The sequence below is a fragment of the Sceloporus undulatus genome, chromosome 3, assembly GCF_019175285.1.
Source record: "Sceloporus undulatus isolate JIND9_A2432 ecotype Alabama chromosome 3, SceUnd_v1.1, whole genome shotgun sequence".
Lineage (NCBI taxonomy): Eukaryota > Metazoa > Chordata > Lepidosauria > Squamata > Phrynosomatidae > Sceloporus > Sceloporus undulatus.
The window spans coordinates 178375489-178400199 of NC_056524.1; the positions used below are offsets into that span (position 1 = coordinate 178375489).

Here is a 24711-nt window from a genome sequence, read left to right on the forward strand (position 1 = left end):
GCACACCCCTGGACTCAACTCTAAGCCTGGATGCCCAGGTTTCAGCAGTGACCAGGAGTGCATTTGCACAGTTGAAACTAGTGTGCCAACTGTGCCTCAACCTGGCAAAGGTAACACATGCCTCAATTATACTCTGCTTGACAACTGTAACATACTCTACGTGGAGCTACTTTTGGAAAACTGTTTGGAAACTTCAGTGGGTCCAAAATGCTGGGGCCAAAATGCCATCCGGGAACACATAACTCCCTTGTTAAAACAGCTTCACTGGCTTTCACTTCATTTCTGGGCAGAATTTAAAATGTGGGTCATGACCTATAAAGCTTGATATAGCTTAGGTTCAGACTACCTGAAAGACTATATCTCTCCATATGAACTTTGTAATTTTAAAAATGATTTGATACTGTTTTATGTGTTGATTTTAATCGTTTTAAAATTTTTATTGTGATTTTTTTAAAAAAAAATATATATTGATTCCATCTCAGAGCTGCCTTGAGTTCCACTGTGGGAGAAATGAGACATACACATGAAATAAAACAAACAAATAAATAATTATTGGAAGCTAAGAAGGTTCAGCCCTTGTTGGTACTTGGACAGGGCAGTGCCAATGAATACCAAGTGCTATAGGATATATTTGAGAGGAAGGTACTGGCAAAACCATCTGCAAGTATGTGGAGTCAAAGGCTTTCATGGCTGGCATCCATAGTTTTTTGTGGGGGTTTCGGGCTATGTGGCCACAGAAGCTGGTGAAACGCCAGGAAGAAACTCTTCTAGAACATGGCCACATAGCCTGAAAACCCCACAAAAAACAATACATCTGCAAGTAATTCTTGCCTAAGAAAATCCTATGAAATTCATGAGGTTGCCATAAGTTGACAGGAAACTTGAAGTCACATACAAATGGAGTGTGTGTGTGGGGGGGGGGGGGGGGGGCAATATGACTTTTCTCAAGTAGCTATAATACCTATAACTCTTGGCGAGTTAAATAATATGAAGCATATGGAAGTGAATACATATTTCTTACTGGAACAACTGCTCTCCAGAGCATAACAGTGCTGATTCAAGAAATTTTGCTTTGTGAGACTGAAGAAAAAATAGGTTGATTCAAGGTTGATACTACCCAAACCTATTCAAGTTCTTTTGATGCCAGTGGCAGAAACTCTCACACACATTGTTCAGCAGTTTAATGCAATAATAAATAAATTTCTAATAAAGTGCTTCCTTTTGAGAATACTAAAGATGTGAGGTTTAGGGAACTGCCTCACCCTGCAAAATGGTAGAACCAGCCTTGGACTCTGAACTTGCGCAACTGAGTTGCTCTTGAAAGACAAGGACACTTCATGTAGCTCCATTTTCAAACCATTGGGCACATGTAGGGTAAGTGCACCACAGAGTATTTTTCCGATCTATTCAAGAAAGATAGTAACCAGGCAATAATGATAACCTGTTTCTTTGTATACTTCTAATTCCAACACTCAGCAGAACACATCAGTCAAGTTCTCAGAACTGAAATTTAACTATTCTTCCACTTCAGACATCGATTGGGAATACAGTTCTGATGCTTACTAGTACTGGAAAACCTCTGACCCTTTCAGAGCTGTCTTATCTCTTCACAGACATTGTATCAATGAGCCCACATCTCTGGCTGTAATCCTGCAACATGTGAACCCATGAACCTTCATACATGATTTCTCTCGTAGTACAGTATAACAGACCCAGCTAAGAAAAATGGTATTTCCTGGTTTGAAATCTGTCAGGTGAGGCAAGCTATTTGCACTTGAAATTCCTTCGCGTCAACACATACCCACCCACCCTAACCCTGCAAAGAAGCTTGAACTTTCCCCTAAACAACCCTTGAGTGTACAAAGAGCACTCGTTCAGGATCTAATATTCAATGACTTCCTTTCAATGTTACTAAACTGAAGTGGTAGCTGGACAAATAAGGAACTGGGACAGGAATGAATATAAACCTCCAGCATTGAACAATTCCAAGCAAAGAGCTGTGTCTGATTGGTGCCACTTATCTGTGACCTTTAGCTTGTATTTTTGGTATGAATGGTAGACTGAAAGTTTCCATCATCATCACAACATTTGAACTTGTTCAGTGGAGTGAATTTTGCATCAGGTTAGTGTTCTCTATTATACAGTACACTGCATGGTCAAAAAGGTAAATGAATGGTACAAACCATATTCTCTGTGATTCATTCTTATTTTATGCTTAGAAACATTTGCCTCTATCATTGTGGAAATTTTAAAGATTCAAACATTCCTGCCAGGAACTGCAGCAATGATATGGCTTATCTTCCTTTCTTATATAGTCTTCTTTAAGATAATAATGAGAAAGAAAAATGAGATGAGGATTTCTACCAGCCTAAAGGTTATTCCATCAGCCTAGCAGTTGAGGATAAACACTATTTTGGGTGCGCATGTATATGTTTGTGCATAGTTATAAACTGAAATAATTAAAAAGTTTCAATTTCTCCAAACCAGCTAGGAGTTTGACACATAAGTTCATAAAAGAATGAGAATCTATTCTGTTCTGAAGTTGGGGAACCAGAAAGGGTTTTCACACTTAAGTAGAGTTTCATGGGATTTTTCTGGGGCCATTCTTGCAATTTAAATAAAAACTGTGATTTATCTTCTTATTTTTTTTCCATTTTATTCTTCTGGGTACAGATTTTCCTTGTTGCATGCACTAATGTTCTGCTTTGAAACTCAGCATTTGTCACATGTTTTGTTATCCAAAAATCCATGCTCAGATTTCAGTATATCCTGGGATCCAGTATACTTTAGGATCACCAGTATATCCTGGGATCACAAAAATGGCTGAATCAGGTTGTGCGCTTTTTCATGGTGCTAGATTGAACTAGGATGAAATTAGAAACCCTTAGAAACCTCATAAACTAATAAATCTTACACTGTCTCACTGTTACTTTAGAATTGTCTGTGTGTCTGTCTAATCACTAAGACAATAACTTCTGAATCCTGGGGTGATTTTTTTTAAATAGCAGCCTTCAAGATTTTAATGTTTATGCATTATGTTGTTAATGTGAAAAACAAGGAGGGGGGACATTACTCTTGATGAAACTCCACTTACTGACCCCAGCTTATCTGCTGACATTTTTTGTACCTGAAACAGCATGAGCCATTGAAATCCCTTTTGCTGTAGGCTTTAAAACAGGGCTGGGTAGAATAAAGATATAGACGTTCTGGTAGATCTTTGGGTGATCTGAAGTAGATCTGCAAGAAGTTTTGTGTCTCTCATTTGTTTAATAATAACTATAGTGCTGATTTTCCCACCCAAATTAGGCTGCTGAAATTGAGACATATAAAATTTAACTACATGTAGTTAACTTTAATTCTTTAATTCTGTCTGTATATATTTTGCATCTAGCTCTCGTTGACGGATCTTAAGGTTCTTGAAGGAAATCCTTCAAACATGAAGTCTGCCCACTTTAAACAGGGAGCTTGACAATTAATTGTATCCTTCAATACAACATATTAAGGAGTAAAACTCATTTCTTTTCATTACACTGAACAGAATATTATTTTTAATGAATTGCTGTACTACACTGCCCAGGAACAGGATGTGGCTATTGATTGTTGTGATGTGCCTGGTCCAAGGACTTGCTCATTCAAAAGAATCAATGAGAACAAAAAGAGCTGTGGATCCAGAGGCATTTATGAACATTGTAAGTTGTCTTTCAGCATTTAATCCAAATAAGTGGTATTTATCATCCAGTAGCAGCTGATGACTTCCATAATAATGGGTTGGTAAATTTGTACTGGGTTTTTATACAAGCTTTAGCAGAACTATTTGGCTGATAGTGTTCCACTCTTTGGATAGCTTCCTTAGTGTCTGTCTGGGCTAAAGTCCAGAGTGGATTCACCATCCCAGCAATTGCCACTGGCATTGGCATTTTTCTAGCACAATCCTTTAACTCTAAAGGTTTTTCTTAAACTTTTAAAGTCATGTCTCCAAATTCATTCTTTCTCTGGCACTCTCCAAAACCAAATACTGACCATCCATTAAGTGATCATTTGAGATATCTCACATAGCACTGCTGGGATTTGTGATGAAACATGCTGGTGAGAATGGCAGATGCAAGGTCAGGATATAGTTATATTCATATATAGCTTATTATCAGCCTAGACAGGGAGTGCCATATAGCTCTTGAAGATGAGAACCTGTTAAAAACCTTACTTTTGCAACACAAATAAGGATTTTTAAAGGCTCAACACACTCAAAGCCTATTCAAAAGACCAGCCCATCACTCTTGCTACCATTCAAGTTCATCTTTTTTAAATACTCAGTTAAAGAACATGTATGGCATGATGTGTTTGCCCTCAGTATTTTAGTGCCCATTGGAAAAAGAATCCACTAAAACAGAATGGTGAGCTGTTGCTTTCTCTGTAATTAAATATTCAGGTTCCAAGAAGAGATATAGAGTAATAATGACTGTACATTTACTGTAACATAAACTAGGGCTCTTCTTATCCAAACTTGCTGTCAGTTTCCTAAAAGTATATTATATTGTTCTTAACTAATCCATATTTTTTGCAGTCACATTTGGTTGCCGCACATTATAATAGGAATCTTTCAGAAGAAAGCAATAATTTCTCTCTCTCTCTCTCTCTCTCTTGCAGAATGAACTTATTGCACACAAAGGCTATCCCAGTGAGGAATATAAAGTGGTGACACAAGATGGCTATATACTTAGCATTAATAGAATACCATTTGGTATTAAGAATCAGGGGAATTCAGGTATTTTTAATCTGCATGGTGAAAATGAGATAAACAGGGTGATTTGAAATAAATTAGGTGTAGGCAGATGTATTAAAACATTATTTCTTTTATTGTCCAAATCACATCCATGAAAAAGTGATAGGAGGATAATGCATGTCTCCTTATTTGATGCAGGGTTGTGTTTTATGCAACAACATTTGGATTAAAATGCTGCTTATGAAAACTATAAAAGAAATAGCTGTGCATTCGAAAGAGCCAAAAAAGAACTGCCTAATTCAGGGGCTGGCTTAATCAGTCTTAGCAAATGTCTTTATTTTAAAAGCTTAGCTTTATTCTGAGATTTTTGCAACAATAGCAATTCAGTGCAGGAAACTGAACACCCTGAAACCTTCTATCAAGGTGGGACTACCATCTTTTGAGTTAGTCTGCTCCCCTGTTGAATAGCATTACTGTCAGGAAATTCTTTCTAACATCATGTTCCTTCTCCAGTTTTGAAACCAGTGGTATTTCTCCAGCATGGCTTACTGGGTGATGGAAGCAACTGGGTTATGAACCTGCCTCACAACAGTCTGGGCTTCATCCTGGCAGATGCTGGCTATGATGTTTGGCTTGGAAATAGCAGGGGAAACACTTGGTCCAGAAGTCACCAAAATCTGTCCATAGATCAAGATGAATTTTGGGCTTTCAGGTATATTTAACTATTGCAGTCTTTGTAATGTATTATTGCAGTAATAACACTCAGTTAAGTGCCTGAAGATATTACAAGTGCAACGCTTAAGTCTTATAATTTATGTATCTATGTCAGGTAGCAGAATTTCTTGGGTAAAGAACAGAGCCTATATCCTTTTGCTCACTGCTTTCAATTTAATATAGGGTGAAAAGTGATGGTGTTTCAAAATGCAAGTTAGTTCTTATCTTCATTTGTATTTAAAAAGCACTAAATGCACCTGATTTTTAGTGATGATGATACCAGTCATCAACATTTATAATAAGCTAGTTCAAAATGTATGTTTGGTAGCCTTGCCTTGTAAAATCTGCCCCAACTGTTCATGTCTGAAGTAAAGAAGTTCTACTTCCCACTCACCTGTTTACGTTACAGTTAATGCAACTGCTGTGTGTGTGTGTTACAGAGAGAGGGCATGCATTGTTATCTGTAGGAACAAATATCTTTGAAAGGGATCTGCCATTTCTTTCTCCATGCAATCCACATTCCACTTGAAAAATGGCATAGTGGGAGACCATTATAGCTTCAGTGGTTGCTAACCATGGTTGCTTCTGGACATTTCTACTGAGTGAGGTGGGGGATGTATTTTAAAACAGAAGTTTTAAAACAGTCAATTGCACTTCTGCATTTACTGATGAGATCATGCCATATTTAAAATGATTAAACTTTTGTCTGCTTAAACAACCCACACATTTTTCCAGCCAATTGACCCACCTCTAATGCACTCCTCTGAAATGAGTGAAGGCATTTTGAACAAAAGTTTTATTACAGAACTGTGTCTTATGTCCAAACAAAGCATCTTTTCCTGACTGGATAAGGTCAAGTGATGGCTTGCTATTGGATATTATCACATGCCAAACCACTGCCACTGGGCAACCACAACTTGTCTCCCAGCTGCATTTAGCCCACCAATTTTCAGCTTCCCATTCTTGAAAATTGGAGGACTACACATAGCTGGGAGATTGGCTGCCTATGGGCAACAGTGGCAACGACTTTTTGGCATGTAATAACATCCTATAGCAATCTGTAATGCAACCTTATTCCATTGGGGAAAGGACACTTTATTTGGGCGTGTGATAATGTCCTTAGACACAACTTTACAATAGCTCTTAAAGCCTGTTTTAAGGCCACTGGCTGATGTTCAGTCAACAAAACACAACAAAGGAAAGTTCTTGGGTCTTCGTAGTATTGTTGCTGGTCAGTGCCTGAGTCTCTCTGGGAAAACTCAAGAAAATTCTGTGACCTTTGAAGAAGATGATTCCTTTATTTACTTTCTATAGGCCTATGTTTAACCAGGGGCATGACTAGAGGAATAGCACCAGGTGACAGCTGCTCCCCAAACATCTACCTTTTGGCAGAAGCAGGCTGTGGCATTTGCCAGCATTCCTTTAAAATGCTGAAGAGATGGTGTGATGGGGCAAGACTCAGTGAGACTGGCGAGGCTTCAAGTTTTTTTAAATTAATTTTTAATTTTTCTATCTTTTTAAAAAATAATAATAAATAAAGATATATTATTTTAAAATATTTTTAAAAATCATATCTTATCAAATTTTCACTTTAACCACACGAAACCATGTATATGTAAATACATTTAGGTTGTGTGTATGATACTATAATTTTGAGGCATTATATCAGTTTTGCTAGTCTACCATTACATTCAGTGACATGCAGAAATTATAGTTTATGAATAACATTAGTGCAAAAGACATTACTAAGGCTACTATATGCTGTGTTATGGGAGGGGGTCATGGAGGGGGGTGACACCAATCCTAGTGACGCCACTGCCCTTATCCCAAATGCCTGGCAAAAGTTATACCTTGTCTTTAACAATTAACCTAAGAACAGACAGTTTGGCTTTTCCTGACTCAATAGCAATGTGAATACAGACTTCTGAAGCTGTGTGTAAAGAAACAATGAACCAGTCTATGTTTTCAGGAGAACCAGACAGTTTAGTTTGCTGGGGAATTTAGGAACAGGAGATGTTAAGCTCAATGCATGCCTATGCAACAGCAGAACACTGCTTAGCCTGAAAGCTACATCACCTTGCACAGTGGATATAGCTCAGTACCATCAGACCTCCATATCCACACATTTTTTATCCATGGATTCAAGCATCCACGGCTTGAAAAATACTTAAAATACATATAAATTCCAAAAAGCAAACCTTGATTTTGCCATTTTAGATAAGGGACATCTTTTTACTTTGACATTTTATTTAATGGGAATTGAGTATCCACAGATTTTGGTATCCACAGGGGAATCCTGGAACCAAACCCCAAGGATACCAAGGACTCACTGTATAACCGTGTTATATTCTTGCAAAACATAATCATGCTATGGCTTTGTTGCTGTTTGAGATTTCCCTTTAGTGCAAAGCAAATGCAAGATGGTAAAAATGCAGAGGTACAAGCATTTGCTTCCATACCCCAAAAATGCACGACCTATAAATAGCTGAATCAAATCCGACATGGTTTTTTGTTCAAATGGCTACATGCTTTTTTTAGTTGGCATCTGTTTAGTAAGATGTGTTACACAGATGAAATGAACTCTGTACAAGTTCTTTGATCTCTGTGCAATGAACCATGTACAATGTATTTGTTCCTTTCCTCTAGTTTTGATGAGATGGCTAAGTACGACCTTCCAGCTGTACTCAACTTCATACTGCAGAAAACTGGACAACAGCAGCTATATTATGTCGGCTATTCACAGGGTGCTGCAATAGGTATGTTATTTCAAATAAAGACTCATATGTATGTACTTGTGATGTCTTTATAACAGTAGCAGCAATGCAAATCAAAGTACTTCAGCAAACTACTTTATGTTAAAAATCAAAAGCTGGACTTCTTTATGATACCAAACAGGTAAGTGGGAAACTAAACTCATCAGTGCTATATACTGTAGTTATAAAAGGCTGAGTCATGAATGAATGATAGCTTTAATTGGAGAATCAACTAGATAAGAAAGATAACATAAATTTATGATATGGGTTTTACCAGAAAACTAAATGGCATGGACACTAATAGACTCAGTTCCAGCTTTCAGCAGTTTATGATCTATCCTTGGTGAGCAGGTGTTTGTCTAGGTGTTTGGTTTGTAGCCATCAACAAATAGTTCTTCTGCTGCAAGTGGTTCTTGCAAGAGAGGGGAAAATGGAAGTTCCTGGGATTTGTACTTTGTTGTGGCATCAGAGCTCTCTGACATGAAAAGGCTAAATATCTCATAAAACTAAAATTCCCAAAATCCACACTGAGCCATGACAGTTGAAGCAAAATCCAACTGAATTATTTCTGCAGTGCAGATTAGACTTAACTTGAAAATATGAAGCTAAAATATGAAGCCCTGGTTAACACTTGGATGGGAGACCACCAACAAATACCAGGTGCTATAGACTCTTTTTCAGAGAAAGGAACTGGCAAAACCACCTCTGAGTATTCTTTGCATAAGAAAACCCTAGAAAAATTCATGGGCTCACCATAAGTCAACAGGCAACTTGAAGGCACATGCACACACACAAAGGACAATCCAGTACAGAGTCTCGGTGTCAAGGGGAGTGAAAAGAACACCTGTGGAAAGTGTGGGTTTTTTTAAATAAAAAAGACCCATATTTCCCTGATGAATAGTGTAAGAAAGTGAGAAAGTGCATGCATGTGTAAGAAGAATGAGAAAACAAAATATAAAATGTGGAGTGAAATACATACCCTCTCCTATACGTCACATGTTGAACTAGTTGTCATTGTTGTTGATAATGTGTGCCTCCAAGTCATTTTTTGAAGTACAGCGACCCCAAGGATAATAGGGTTTTCTTGACAAATTTCTTCAGAGGGAATTTGCCATTACCATCCTCTGAAGTTGAGAGAGTGTGACTTCCCCAAGATCAACCGATGGGTTTTTATGCTCAAGAGGGGAATGGAACCCTGATCTCCAAAGCAATAGTCCAATCCTCAGGCCAATATTTAATTTTTGAAATCTTGCTATATAAGTTAAAGTTAAAGTTGCTGGGACACAGGGTGCATGTGGTTTTTATTTACTTTGTTTAATCTCCATTGTCTCTTTCCCCCCAGCATTCATAGCCTTTTCAACAATGCCAGAGTTAGCTCAAAAGATCAAAATGTTTTTTGCCCTAGCACCTGTGACTAGACTTAAATATGCCAAAAGTCCAGCTATAAAACTTCTTAATCTTCCAGAAAGACTCCTCAGGGTATGTATTGTTTTTTTATCCCTTTCTTTTTGCAAATGGCCATAAACCAAATTTCTATAACCCTCCAAATTGTATTAGGTTTTTTTTTGTCATGATCATATATACTTAAGGATGCACTTATATGTGATATAACTCTTTCTTCTGAAGAAACCCCACTGAACTTACAAGTAGACATGAATAGGGTTACAATCTTAAATATTTACAATTTCATGCACAGCTCTTGAGAATATTTTGATATCTCTTATAAATAAACATGCCTTACCAATCTGTCTTACCAAAAAATGAAAAGTTTTAAACTGTTTGAGACTCTCATTGTAACAGGAACTGAATATAAATTATATAGGGTTGTAATGTAAAAAGGTTGAAAAAATAAAGAGTGAAATATTTCTTTATATTATATCCAGAACGCATTCATTACTAACATTATGATCTTCCCTGCTTTTAGTTATCATAACTGAGCTTTGTTAAGAGTGTAAAGTTGTAATCTTCTACATTCCTGTTCCCTTGAACTCTGGAGGAAGGCTATAGGTAGAACTGCTTGTGACTCTTGTTATTACCCTTCATGTGATAGCCGCTTGGTGATGGATCCTGAAAGTGGTGTGCATGTATGTCAGAGTAAGAATCACCTTAATGTTAAGAGACACCGCCTGGAGGAGATACATTTATATTGAGAAGTCTGAGGAGCATTAAGCCCTGTTTTGCTGAAGGTTAGGTGTCTGATCTGAAAATTGAGAAGTTCCTCTGGAAAAAAACCTAATCAGAACATTACATGGCCAGATCACCACTAATTCAAAATGTGTGAAGGGGTTTGCAATAGTGTAGACACCTCCTAAATCAAAACTCCTTTTGATTGAATATTCTGCCAAATGAGGGAAAAAGAGCAGGAGAGGGAAAATCTTAAAATTCATGAGAATCCCCATCAGTAAATCATCAGTTAAGCACTTGGGGGTATGAATACATACAAGTTAAACCAATTTATTGCACTTAACTTTGGTCCTCTTGGCCTGTTACGGACTGCCAAAATAAAGCTGCTTCGGGTCTCTTTGGAGGTATGCTATTTAAACGATGCATAGGTCCTAAGAGTCCGGAGGTCGTGCCAAAGCCACACTCCATTCCTAAGCACTGGAGTGTAGCTTTGGTGCAGCTTCCGGATTCTTAGGACCCATGCATCATTTAAACAGCATACCTCCAAAGAAACCCAAAGCAGCTTTATTTTGGCAGTCTGTAACAGGCCCTTGTTAATAAAATGAAAAACAAAAATGGGTAGTAATTTATACTCTTGGTCAGAGTGCCCTAGAGTTATATGGTTTGGGGAGGAAGAAAATAATATTACAATAAGTAAAATTGCTAGCCATGCCATTAGAGCATCTCTGAAAGTTGGTTTACTTTTCTTATTCTTGAATGAAAGTAAAACTAATGCACTTAGTTGCATTAATTTCTTTGGCAGTCAGGTTAGTATTGGTTCAGGACTGGAAAAATCATGACTGCTTTATCCATGAATAAATAGTTGAAAAGAGTCTGGTATCTAGTTCACTACCAATCAGTTCTTTGCCATCCCACCTGGTTTCTCTCTCTTTGTCCCACCTTCCCTCTTTGTTTTCAGCTTACACTGCTGCTGCAAATTGAGTTCAAAGTGCAATGATACTTTGTGCAAATATTGCAAAACGTTTTGTGCAAAAAGTAGTACAAAACACTTTACACTCTGTTAACTCAGCAGTGGGAAGAAAGGAGAGGAAAGGAGGAAAAATCTTGACCTTCCCAGTAGGCAAAAGCAAGCTGCTGTAGCCTCTCTAACCTCATCTGTTCTTCCTCATTAATAACTTTTATGATCTGATGTTGCTTAGCCACACATGTTGTGATTTTCATCTCTGAAATGTTGGGAGGGATGGAGGAGGACAGCTGCCAAAACTGGAAAAGACATGAAGAAACAAGGACCCTTTCAAATTATTTCAGCTGACAGTTCTCTTTGTATATTGCAGGCTATGCTTGGCAAAAAAGAATTCCTTCCTCAGAATCGATTATTCAAAAATATGCTTACTAACTTCTGTGGCCGGCGACTTTTTACTAGCGTTTGTGGAAATGTCTTCTTCCTTCTCAATGGATATAATACAGAAAATATAAATATAGTAAGTGTTCTATTTAGACTGAAAACTTGTATTCCTTGGATCCTCATAGTTTTAAAAAAAGAGAAAATTGATTTTGTATATCAGGAGTATGCAACTGCCAGGGGTTGTGGAGCTGCACTACTTACCCCTCTAGACTAGAAAAAAGGCAGGATAAAAATAAATTCATCATCATCATCATCATCCAACCCCCACCTCCAAAACAAAAACACAATTAAAAAAGGAAAGCTTTTTGAGGGGACGACTTGATGAACATAAGGGAGAAAGGAACAAAATAAAACAATACTTATGTCTGACCAATCTGTGCCACATAAATTAAGATAATAACCGACATAAATTGTTATAATCTTTTGTGGGTTTACCTGGTTTTGCATTATACTACCATGGGAGCGGGGAGGTGTCATTTTAAGGCTCACCTCTTGCAGGACATCTGATGGCATACTTGAGAGGAAGGTTATTCATTTCCAGGAGGAAACCCAATAATTCATATTTTGAATTCATTTAGAATTAAAGAGCAATCCACATTGCAGTGAGGGATGTTTCTGAACAATTCATGCCTTTCCAATCTGATGTGAACTAATCTAATCTGCACCTCCAAGACTAACTTCCAGGCTAGAATTTAATTTTTACAACTCTATAGCAATCTAATACAGAGGTATATGAAAAAAATATGTTAAAATGCATATTAAAAACTATATTTTCAAGGGAACAGAATTTGTAGCTGTGTTTTGAGTGAAAAAAGAATTGAGTTTTTGAAAAACACTGCCCTCTAGTGTTCAGTTGTCCACATTAAATAATAGTTAAGATTCTTCAAGTATAAATTAATTGCCCTTGCAACTAAGAGATCAATTCAAATATCATCTGCAAGATTATCAGACAGGGATGGGATCGCTTTCCCGTCCTTATCCCATCATTATCACAACTACATGAAAGCCTTTCACAGGCAGTGGACTTATCCTGTCATTATCCTGTCAATGAAGTGGAATTGTATTAATGCAAATTCCTGTTAATACAAAATGACAGGATAATTCCACTTCAATGATGGGACAATGACAGGATAAGCACAATGTTGTGTGAAAATTGTTCGTGCGACTACGGTCAACTGTAGTTCAATGATGGGACACAGACAGGATAAGCGCAACATCGTATGAAAATATTTTTGCGATCACACAGTAAGGACAGGAAAAGGACAGGACAAAGACATCCTTTTCCACATCTGAAAATCTCCCCAATGTCAGAACACTAGTGAAAGCCAAGGAACCTCAGTTGTACCACAACTTCCAGAAATATCTTTCTCCCTCTTTGGTCAACATAAGACTGAAAAGATCAAAAATGTTCCAGTTGTATTTTCAAGCTGAGGATGGTTGAATCCATGGATAAAGAATCTGTGGATATGGAGGGATGACTGTACATCTACAATTCAGACATGTTTCATTCTTTGAGAGAAACATGATCATGTATTTTTCTATAATGTTAATCATTTTGTTCATTTTAACTGGCTTTAACTTTAATCTTTTTTGATATTATAATTATTTTTTAAATATATGTGCTGTGAATTTGAACTATGGTTGTGTTAACTGTTGCAAGCTGCCTTCACTCCCAAATTGGGAAAAGGATGTAAATAACAACAACAACAATTATTATTATTATTCAGGCTGAGAATCATGCTTTGTTATAAAGACACTGGGTCTTCCTTTCTTTTTTCTTCCAGAGCCGAGTAAATGTGTACGTGTCTCATTTACCAGCTGGAGCATCTGCTCAGAATATATTACATTGGAGCCAGGTATATTTAACCTGCATACATACATACACACAGTGTGTGTGTGAGAGAGATTCAATATATACATATACGTTTAAATTCTCTATATATCCCTTTATCCTCAAGTGATCCCAAGGTAGTATGGGTAAAAAAAAAATAGAATGAACACTAATTCCTCAAATAGCAAGCCAACAAAAAGCACGACAATCACATTTTGTTTTTAAAAACTCAATATAAATATGACAATGCCTGGAGGAACAGGAGTGCTCTAGTTTGCCACAGAGGGGGGAAAACCCCAAGTTTGGCACTAATCATCTCTGTCTTGGGATTCAACTGTAATATCCAGGGAGAGACCACATTTTAAGCCTTATCCTTTGTAAATACAAAATGTAGTTCTCCCAGTAATAGTTCTTGCAGAAGGCACTCTTCTAAAGTGTTTAATGCACATACAAAATCAAATGCAAAGAGGTTTTCCTTCAGATGTCTGGACTGGAAGCCATTTAGGGCTTTGAAAATGAAAGCCAGCATCGTAAATTGGTCTTGTTATGGCAAAGAGGAGCCCATTATGCTTTGTTATGAACTGATTTAATGGATCTTCATCAAGATGAAACAACCATAATTCTAGCATCCAGATGCTACACAAAGTGAAGCCTCTCAAGATGTTTTCAGGTGCAGATCAATGTATAACACATTACAGTAATCCCACCTAGATGGTAACAACTCAAGTCCCATTTTATACAATGGCATAGTAAAATGGCATCTGTTATATACAATGGCAAAAGCTGTTTTCAGGTGCAGATCAATGTATAACACATTACAGTAATCTCACCTAGATAGTAACAACCTAAATCCCTTGCAAAGTGACTCTTATTCATAGCATAAAGAAGCTGAAATTGCTCTTGATGCTTCCTCTGGAACTGTGTCAGTGTTGGTATCTGGGTCAGAATAAATTTAAACAACTATATTCTTGATATATGTAGTAAACTTGACATAGCAGGCCTCTAAAAGTTCCAGCATCCCTCTAATTTCAAAGGTGCTGCAAACCCCCATTCTATGAAAAATGTGCACAAACATGGTTTAGTAAAATTAATAGGGGAAAGTACAAAGATTAAGACAAGTGTGTACAACAAAACACACAAACTCCCCCCCCCCCCAAAAAACCCCAACAATAACAGACTGACAAGCTGAAAAGAAACAAAAATGAAGAAGAATACAGGTGAGATTTGCAGAAACAGAAGAAAATCCCCATCTCTCTAAATCGTTATATGGTTCTGTTTTCTTTGGATGAAACAGAATTGCACCATAGCTTCTTCTTCTAATATCAGACCCTAAATAAATGTAAAAGCAGACTGTAGGGGAAGAAAGTGGTGATGCAATTATTACTGCAACTTCAGATTTACAAAGGGAATTGTAGGTCAAGGATGCCCCACAGCTGTGACTGAAAGAAAATAAATTTCCAAATTCTGTATATCCAAATCCCAAATAACGAGGTGCTTCTAGGCATCTCACCTCATCTGTCTCACATTGTTATACATCTTAAAGGAGATATAAAGAAGCCAGGTCACATTTCTGGCTCTTAGGTCCCCTACTATTTGCTATGTGGGCACAGTGGGCTCTACTGGGGTTTGATTCTAGGACACCCTGTGGATACCAAAATCTGCAGATACTCAAGTCCCATTTTGTACAATTGCATAGTAAAATGGAATCCATTGTATAAAATGGCAAAATCAAGGTTTATTTTTTGGGATGTATATATTAATATTTTTAAGCTTTGGATGGTTCAATCCATGGATAAAGAATCTGTGGATATGGAGGGCCAATTGTATAACCCTGCTCATCAAATATAAGTACAGTACTATAATGAAGACATGACTCATAACAATTTATAATTGTATCTTGTAAATTATTAGGGATGATTTTCCAAGTCAAACTTGGATATGGAACAGTCATGCTCAGATGCCCCTTCTCAAAATGGGAGGGGAATCTTTTAATTCCCCAAGCTTCTTGTCTTTTTTTGGTTGTGTGTCTTCAAGTTGTTTCTGACTTATGGTGACCTTAAGGTGACCTTATCATGGGTTTTTCTTGTTAAGACAAGGGTTTGCCATTGCCTTCCCATGAGGCTAAGAGCATATTACTTGTCCAAGGTCACTCAGTGGGTTTCATGGCTGAGCTGGGAATCAAACCCTGGTCTCCAGAGTCCTAGTCCAACACTGAAATCACTAGATCTCTACCCTCTGCTTGTTTCTACCACCCTCTTAACTCTCCCAAAGCCACTTGTGTCATCTTCCTGCCAACCAAACTGCCTCATTTCTGTACCTGCAGAAGACAGCAAGAACAGCAGCACAGCCATCTTCATTTCATCTTTTCCCCTCTGTCATTCTTTCTAAGCTTACAAGGACCCTGACAAGAAATACCATACTGTACACTGTCACCCTATTATTCTGGAAGAACTTTCATACTGCCAAAAAAATAAAAAAATGGCTAAGCAGTTTTCAACTCCAGCTTGAGATTTCTTGTCTGGGTTCATTCTTTTAAAAAAAAAATCAGGTGTGAGCTTAGTGAAGTGGTTTAACATAAGCAGCAAAGGAGTTCTGATCTCTTGTTTTGCTACTGGTCCAAACAAATTTCTTATATAAAATCCTGTTGTGTTTACTTTGAATAAGGTCAAATTACACTTTAAAAAATGCTTTCCACAAGCAAGTTGTCTTTTAAACTCCAAGCCCAAAAAAACCCTATGAATTTTAAACTGTAATCGTATACGTCTTCTCAGACGCAGTTGCCAGCCCAGGTGTCACCCAGTGCAGGGGGCATAGCCAAAAGGCTATGCTCACCCCTTCTCCTTTGCTGCAGTGGCAGCAACCTCCCCATGAGGAGACTGCTACCTCAGTGGGGAAGCAGGGCCAGGTGCCCACGACCTTTTCCTTTCCCTGTGGTGGCAGCTGTCTCCTCATGAGGAACCGCTACCATCCCAGGGAAGCAGGGCCAGGTGCCCTCAACCTTCTCCTTCCTCACGATGGTGTTTGTCTCCTCATGAGGAACTGCCACCACCATGGGAAGCAGGGCTGGGGGTGCTCCCTCCTTTCCCCAGTGGGAGAATGGCCCTATCAGGTGTTACTCCTCTGCTGGGGTTTCACCCAGTGTGGTCCGCACCACCACACCTCCCCCAGTAATGCCACTTTTCAGAGCTAAGCCCAATTGAGCCCACATGTATGCGAGGGTTCACTCTGTGGGCAGACCTCTGATATCATATTGCAACAGGATTTCTGCCACAGAAATATGTGGTGCCTATTTGTAACCTAAACTTGGTGCATTTTTGTGTTAAAATTGCACTGTTAACCTGGCAATGTAATATTTCATTTCTTGTCTTTCCTAACAGGTTTTCCATTGTAGACTATTCAAAGGGTTTGACTGGGGTGATGAGCACAAGAATAAGGAAAAGCACAACCAGGTAGAGAACTGTACATTTCTAAAAAGCACAACCATTGATAAAGAAAAGGAAGTGGAAAGGGAATAGGTGGGTGGGATTTTTGCACAGAGTTGCTTACAGTATTTAAATATGTTTTCAATGAAGTAGCCAGGCTAGTCTCTTGAAGCACAAAAAGGAGGAATGGAGAGAGAAATCCACTTTACTATATCTGAAGAAGTGGGTTTCTATCCACAAAAGCTCATGCTGCTACATTCCTTCTTCCCCACTCCCTGTCCCTTCCTCCTTTTTGTCCATATAGTACAATGGGCCCTTGGTATTCACTGTGGTTTGGTTCCAGTGTTACAGCCTAGAAAAAGGCAATTATTCCCTCTTGTCTAGTGAAATAACTATTTTCCAGGCAAGAATCAGAGGATTAAAACAGGAACAAAATTTATTTTGATCTGCAAATCAAAAAATGACTAGGATTACTGAGATCAATCGTAGTGAAGAAATGAGAGATTTTTGGCTCTTAAATAACCACAAACAGAGCTATAATGCTAATCACTACATTTGAATCCAACCAGAATGTCTACTTTCGTCCATTATACATGTCACCAAAGAATGCTGATGGAAAACAGAAAACATGTCATCAATCAAACAGACAACTATCTTCTACTAAAGAAGGGGTGTGCTTTGATTGTGAGTTCCTGCATGGGAGGGGGTTGGACTGGATGGCCTTTGTGGTCTCTTCCAACTATGTAATGTTATGATTCTATAAAAGAAACCTAATCTGATTGAAACATTCCATAGACAACAATCTCCTAGTAAAGAAACCTAATCTAATCTAAAATATTCCATGCACAAATGGAGAAATGCCTGTTTCTCATGGGACTAGAATTTTTTTATTGGCATCTACATCCTCTTAGTTCAGCTTTTTTTTTCTCTGCCAGTCTCATCTAAAAAGGCTTCTTTGAGAATTTAGTAATTTAATGTTAAGGAATCATTTTCTAATTTCAATCTCTAGCACTATCAGCAGGACCCCCATGGATAACAAAATCTGTGGATGTATAATAAAGACATACATACATATGGATTATGGTAATCACCAAAGGATTATAGTAACAAGCATTATAAATGGCTTATGTACTAAAACAGTTATAACAGTCAAAGGAAAATGGTAACCATGACCAATAACTGTGGCTAATACCATAATGACCATTTGAAGTGGAATAACCAGGTTTATGTAATAAAGACTGCAGTACAGTAATCACCAAAAGAATATAATAACCACATCAGGAAGGATGCTGTGATGCATCAAAAATGGTTTAAGTGCTAAAGCCTGTTATAATGGTATAAGTGCTAAAGCCTGCTATAAAGGACTAGGGTAACAGTGGCCAATAACTTTATGACACAGAGTATAAAATGGTTAATACATAGACCGCAGTAATAAGAATAAGTATGTAATAAATGCTGCAGCAATAGCCAATTTCAGCTTTAACATGAAAGTGAAAAATGAACAATCTGTAGCTAAGAGTGGTATGATATATCAGATATAATAAAAATTAAGTAAGAAAAATTAAGTGAAAAAATGCTAAGAACCTGCAGACCAGATAGTGGTACTTCCCAGACCTCAAACCTCTGCAGGCATGCAAAACCACAGAGAAACAAATCATACTCCAAAAGAAGCACATCACTGAGCAGCAACACAGTTGGAAAAGTGTGTAAAAAGCATGGGCTACTATAACAAACATAGAGTAATAGCAGATACCTGTACAAAGAACGGTAGAGGTTTGTATCAAAATTAACATGGTCAGTAACTGTAATATAAATTAGTAATAACATTTTTGAATAATGAATACCCTGACGCACTAATGATAAGTATATAGAATGCAGCGAGGAGGCAGCAGAGTGCAGCAAGTGTCTGTGGATGGGAAGGGCAGGAAATAGCAATAGCAAGTACATTTCTAAACCGCTTATCAGTGAACTGGCACTCCTGAAGTGGTTTACAATATGTAAGCCAATTGCCCCCAACAAGCTGGGTACTCATTGTACCATCGAACTAGAGGATGGAAAGCTAAGTGGACCTTGGAGCTCTCCTCTAGGATCGAATTTTCATTGCTGTGGCTGCAGTTCCAGCATGTAACCACTGTGCCACCAGAGCTCTTTTTAACAATGAGATGCACCATATGGATGGAGATAGAAAGGGATGTGGGGTGCTGTGTAGTCTAGGAAAAATGAAGGAGGCAACAAGAAGCACCATATGGCTGGGGATAGAAAACATATTGTGCGACTAAGGGAAGTGGGATGCTGTGTGGTCTAGGGATGAAAAGAAAAAAGAGTCAGGTGGCCAGTGAATAACAGAGAGATCTGAGAGTACACCATGAGGCCTCAGAGGAGGGTTGATAAGAGTAAAGGGAGATAAAGGAGGAACCGGAAGACCAATAAATAGCATGAGGCATTGTTAGAGGCAAAGAAAGCAGAACACAAGAAAGAGAGAGAGAAACAAAGAGGAAAAAGAAAGAGGAAGGACAAGCAACAAGTGTGTTAAGAAAAGAAAGAGAATGAAGGAGAGATGGAGGACAGTAGAAAGTGGAAATCCTCCATTCCTCTTGCCCCATCCTACATGGCTTACCCAGATAATTTTACTCCCTCTCTTGACTGTGTTTCCTGTCCTCCCAACTAAGGACTTTATCACACGGGGAAATCGGGAGGGGATGGGGGGGGGGTTAAACTGTCATTATCCTGGGAAAGTCGCACAATCATGGGAAGATTTTCACATACATCGTGATTAAAGAGGACCTATCCCAGGAATAACCAGGGAATAACCAGCAACAAATCATCTATGGGTTTTTCCGGTGAATGATTTGTTGCTGGTTATTACCTAGTTATTCCTAGGACAAGTCCTCTTTAATTGCTATGTCGTGTGAAAATATTCATCACGTGATTTCATGAGATTATAGCAATTTAAACCCCTGATTCCCCCCCAATTTTCCCTATATGATAAGGTCCTAACACTCACCCTTCTCCCACATTGTGTGCCTTCATCACTTGCTCACCAGAGGCCCCCAAAGAAAAAGGAGAGAGAAAGAGAAAACAGGAAAGGGGTAAAAGGGAAAGGTGGGCCCCATATCCACTGTCACTGCAGGCCTCCAGATCTAACACACAGGCAGGCTGGGCTTCCTCCTCCCTCTTAAACGCTCAACCCACAGCCCAGCTAGCCCCCATATGACTCATCTGGATGGCTTCTCCTCCCACCGGACAACTCCTGCCCCCCACTACCACTTGTTTGCCAGCCCCACAAAGAGAAAGGAGAAAGAGGGAGAAAAGAGAGGACAAGAAAGGGGAGAAAGGAAAAGGAGGCCCCCACCCCTGTCACCACTGACCCTGGGCCTAATGGATGGGCAGGGAAGCAGGCCAAGCCTTCCCTCTTTCCGTCCAGCCCTCAGCCCCCAGTCTCCCCAGCAGATCCTACAATCTTGAACCAACCCAAAGCCAAGCCAAGCCAACCATCCTCCCCCTACAAACCCTCCTTCATCCCCTCCTTCAGACAGTGTGCATTGTGAAGGCCCAAAACTGAACCGGCTGCCATGCGACCTGCTCACTTGGAAGGTCCAGACAACCACAGCTGGCTTCCACATGGGCAGGCATATATATGCCTGTGAATTCACACTCAAGAACTCATGGGAGTTCCCATCCCACAAGATTTTCCAAGACCTGAGACAATATTTCATTCAAAGTCACACAATGGCAATGCCATCACAAGATTTCATGCAGCACAGACCTCAAGCAACTGCTCATTTCCTCAGAGGTCCTGGCAACAACCCAAGGGATGCCTGGTGCAACAGCAGCCTTCTGGGCAGCATCAGAGTAAATCATCCCAGATTTTACCAATCATTTACCCAAGTGATCAGTCAAAGGATAATATTTGTTTTTTGTTTTTTCTATAGATCTATTTGTGGGCTATCATGCACTAGGGTGGGATGGTGGGAAGCACTGCATTAGAAACCTTTGGTGGGTATAGAAATTGCTAGTTGGAGAATTGACAATTAGAAGAGTATAGAGATAGGAAACTAGTGAGGAGATGGATATTAAGGAGCTGAAAAAAAAACCCCAACCAGTTCCATGGTATTGAAAGAAAATGCTCAAACTATATACAGTGGCCCCTTGGTATCAGTTGAGATTTGGTTCCAGGACCCCTCATGGATACCAAAGTCTACGGGTGCTCAAGCCCCATTAAATACAATGGCAGAATAAAATGGGGTCTCTCATATAAAACAGCAAAATCAGGGTTTGCTTTTGGGGATGTATATCTTTATGGAACATTTTCAAGCTGTGGATGATGGATTTCATGGATAAAGAATCCATGGATATAGAAGGATGACTGTACTAGTAAAAATCAACAATGCTCTAAAAGTGATAAAATCAATTTGAAAGAGGATGCAAGGAATAATTACAATTCAAAGGAGAATTTATATTTAAATATTCATTCATTTGCTTAATTTATTTTAATTTAGAGAAGAGGCGATAGTTTAACAGGTCACTTCTAATATCATATACATTTTTTTAGTTTATCCCTCCTGTATATAAAGTGGAAGATATGACTGTGCCAACAGCAGTATGGTCTGGAGGAAAAGACCTACTCTCCGATCCAAAAGATGTTGCTATACTTCTCCTTCATCTTAGAAATCTTGTTTTCCATAAAGCAATTCCAGAATGGGGTCATCTTGATTTCATCTGGGGACTGAATGCACCTCAGCAAATGTACAACGAAATGATTGCTCTGATGAGGCAGCATGCATAAATCTACTAATGCAGAAATATGCCAGCATTTTTCACACCAGCCAAAACTTCTACAATATATTTTTTAAAAAACTTGTAGCCCACTGCTCTGTATCTTTCTTCAGATTGCATGCCCAATGAGATTTGTCGGACTTACTGTCAATAAAGGATCTTTATTGTTATTACACATTCCTTTATGATATCTTCTGAACTATGTTTCAAAGTCCAACATAGTGAAATTTTGTAATAGGATAGTAAATCTTGAATTGTTTCCTTTGGGATCATTGCAAACAAATATGCTAATTATGTCTCTATTTCTGCAAACCAGGTTAGTTATTAACATGGTTCTAAGTTATACTAAGTCTACTACTATGAAATTCAAACAGGTTTGGAAATGGTTGAAGATTTCAGAATTTCTCTTACAGCTCTAGACCAATCTGATCATTGTGTGCATGAGTAGGCCAATCAGTATTTTGTAGGACTGAAATATCAATATGGAAATGTTAAAAACTATAGTGGCCCCATGGTGGGGTTTGGTTCCAGGACCCTACCCGCCCCCCACCCCGATACCAAAATCCATGGATGTTCAAGCCCCATTAAATACAATGGGGCAGTAAAATGGTGTCCCTTATAAAAAATGGCAACATCAAGGTTTGCTTTTTGGAATTTATATATTTTTATTATATTTGCAAGCTGTGGATGCTTGAATCTGTGGATTGAAAGTCCATACATATGTAGGGCTGGCTGTATGCAGAAATCCAAAGCCATTCTTTATTGCCACACTTTCCAGTAGTTTTTGTCACCTGAGCTCTTACAGCACTTCACAGATCAAAGATAGACCATTTCTCTTAACATATGTTTAGTAGCATATGGTGGCATAACTAGGATTGTTGTCACCTCAGTGCAATAAACTCATGTTGTCACACCTAGGCAGGGGCAGCCACTCTGGGGAGACAACATGGAGATTGTGGGGTATGTGTGTGTGAGGAATGGATGGTTGTATGAGTGAGAAGTGGCACTAGAAGACTGAACAAAATGGAGATTCGCAATGCATGATATGGGAGTTACCTAGCAAGCGAAGCGAGGATTTTTGAACCTACTGGTGAGGTGATGGCGCATCTATGAAAACCAAGATGTAGCTGCCAAGTGTTATCTATAAGGAAAGGACATTCCATCCAAGGGTTGGTACGAACTGCAAGAAGTTACAGAATGTTTGGACATGGACTGATAAGAGGAGAAACATAGAGAACTCATCAACCAAAGAAATTTCTGTCCGAGGGCCAAAGGGCGGTGGACATTGGAAGTAGAGAAGCAGAAAGCCTTAAAAGAGAGAGCTTTCCAAACCAGAGGTGTGCTCCTGGATCCACGGCAACAGGGCTCCCACGCCTTCATAAAGATGCCTGATCAATGGCTTCAGTGAAGTGCCATCTGTGTTTGTGAGTATTGTATGAATGGTGTGTGTGAGAGCTCTCTTGGTACTTGTATTTGTTTATGTCTGTGTATTCCAATAAATATTACATGCATAGTGTCTAAAAACAAATTTGGTGTCTCTTTGTCTGTGTCAACTCTGCTCTGAAAAAGTCCACTGGGAGGGAGATTTCCACTACACACTCTCAGGTTAAACAGGTTGCCCTTAAGATCAGGGCATAACAGGGGGTGGAGGTGGAAGTGCAAGTGGAAGTGGCAGCAGGCAAAGAGGGGCACTTGTCATTTGCCCTACCCTTCCTGACTGCTTCACTGCTGTCGCTGCACCACCCATGCTGCTGGCACACATTCCAGCCACGGACAGAGGTGGACTGCTGCCATCCCCATCCTCAGCTGTAAAATCTCATTGCAGCTGCTGCCTTCAATTCAGGCTTCTCCACAGCCTTGACTCTCTCAGCCAAGAAAGCCGAGGAAGTGAAGAAAAATGGGTGGGGGTTGGCAGCTATGGTGAGTTTTCAACCAGCTTGCCACACTGCTGGCACCCAATCATTCTCCATGGCCTTGGCTCTCTCAGCCAAGAGAACTCAAGGAAGCAAAAAAGAAAGACTCCTTCAAAGGCAAGATGACCAAATTGAAGCTGTTGTACTTTGGGCACATCATGAAAAGGCATGATTCATTAGAAAAAAAACAATAATGTTAGGAGAGGTAGAGGGCAGTAGAAAAAGATGGAGACCACACACCAGTTGGTTCTGTCTTCAGAGGAATTCAGATGTGTGGGTGTTTCTGCAACATGTCCTAGGTTTAGAGGATACCAAGAAACTGCTGAGTAATAAATCACAATCATGTGCTGCTTCAAAATCAACTCCTAGAAGTGCACTGGAATGTACACAGATGGAACGGTGGTGAGACTATAGTGTTTGAATTATCAAAACAAAATTATTGACTTGAGTGACTTTCATTATCTACCCAGTGCAGGAAGAACTAAACATATTTTACTGACATTTAAGCTCTCCTTTTTTTCCCTACATAACTCAACAAATGAGCAAACTCTGATGGCAAAATCATCACATTCAAACTGTTAGAGTTTTCAAGGAGAAGATAGTTCCTTTCTTTCTAAGGTTTTGGAACGGATTGTTTATTCTCGCTGTCTTGAGTTTCTTGAAGCCAACTCCATCCTCGATCCCTTTCAGTCTGGTTTCCGCCCAAGGCATTCCACAGAGACAGCTCTCACTAAGATCTCGAATGACCTTTTACAGGCCAAGGTTAATGATCTTTACTCTGTTCTCATCCTTCTTGATTTGTCTGCAGCCTTTGACACCGTTGATCACTGTCTTCTAGTTTATATACTTTCTGACCTTGGGTTCTCAGACTCTGTTCTCGACTGGTTTAGATCTTATATGTCTGGCAGATCTTTTGCAGTGGGTGCAGGTGGTCAGACTTCATCTCCTGTTCCCTTATCTGTAGGAGTTCCCCAGGGCTCTGTTCTGGGTCCTCTTCTGTTTTCTCTCTACACACTGTCCTTAGGTAAACTCATTAGCTCTTTTGGTTTTTCC

The 24711-nt window shown here is 39.0% G+C and overlaps 1 protein-coding gene across 4 annotated transcripts; it reads left to right on the forward strand.

The window, feature by feature from the left end:
• Positions 1–1917: 1917 nt before the first annotated feature.
• Positions 1918–23262, forward strand: LOC121927364 (lipase member M-like). 4 transcript variants are annotated; one of them, XM_042461143.1, is made up of 11 exons: positions 1918–2122; positions 3539–3689; positions 4645–4762; positions 5234–5432; positions 8081–8190; positions 9530–9666; positions 11646–11792; positions 13501–13572; positions 16925–16996; positions 17539–17653; positions 21522–21670. In XM_042461143.1, exons 1-11 carry the CDS (start codon positions 2049–2051, stop codon positions 21539–21541), a joined length of 1215 nt encoding a protein of 404 aa, XP_042317077.1. In that variant the 5' UTR covers positions 1918–2048; the 3' UTR covers positions 21542–21670. The 4 variants fall into 4 exon arrangements, with proteins under 4 accessions (XP_042317077.1, XP_042317074.1, XP_042317076.1 ...); XM_042461140.1 differs by lacking the exon at positions 17539–17653 and having other exon boundaries at positions 21522–23262; XM_042461142.1 differs by lacking the exon at positions 17539–17653 and having other exon boundaries at positions 9593–9666; positions 21522–23262.
• Positions 23263–24711: the final 1449 nt, after the last annotated feature.

What these genes read in the sequence shown, in the direction of transcription:
- LOC121927364 (XM_042461140.1), top strand. Translation starts at nt 2,049, where the DNA reads ATGAATGGTAGACTGAAAGTTTCCATCATCATCACAACATTTGAACTT. An exon ending in CAGAGGCATTTATGAACATT is followed by an intron (nt 3,690 to 4,644) that starts GTAAGTTGTCTT and finishes TCTCTCTTGCAG; the next exon opens with AATGAACTTATTGCACACAA. An exon ending in TAAGAATCAGGGGAATTCAG is followed by an intron (nt 4,763 to 5,233) that starts GTATTTTTAATC and finishes TTCCTTCTCCAG; the next exon opens with TTTTGAAACCAGTGGTATTT.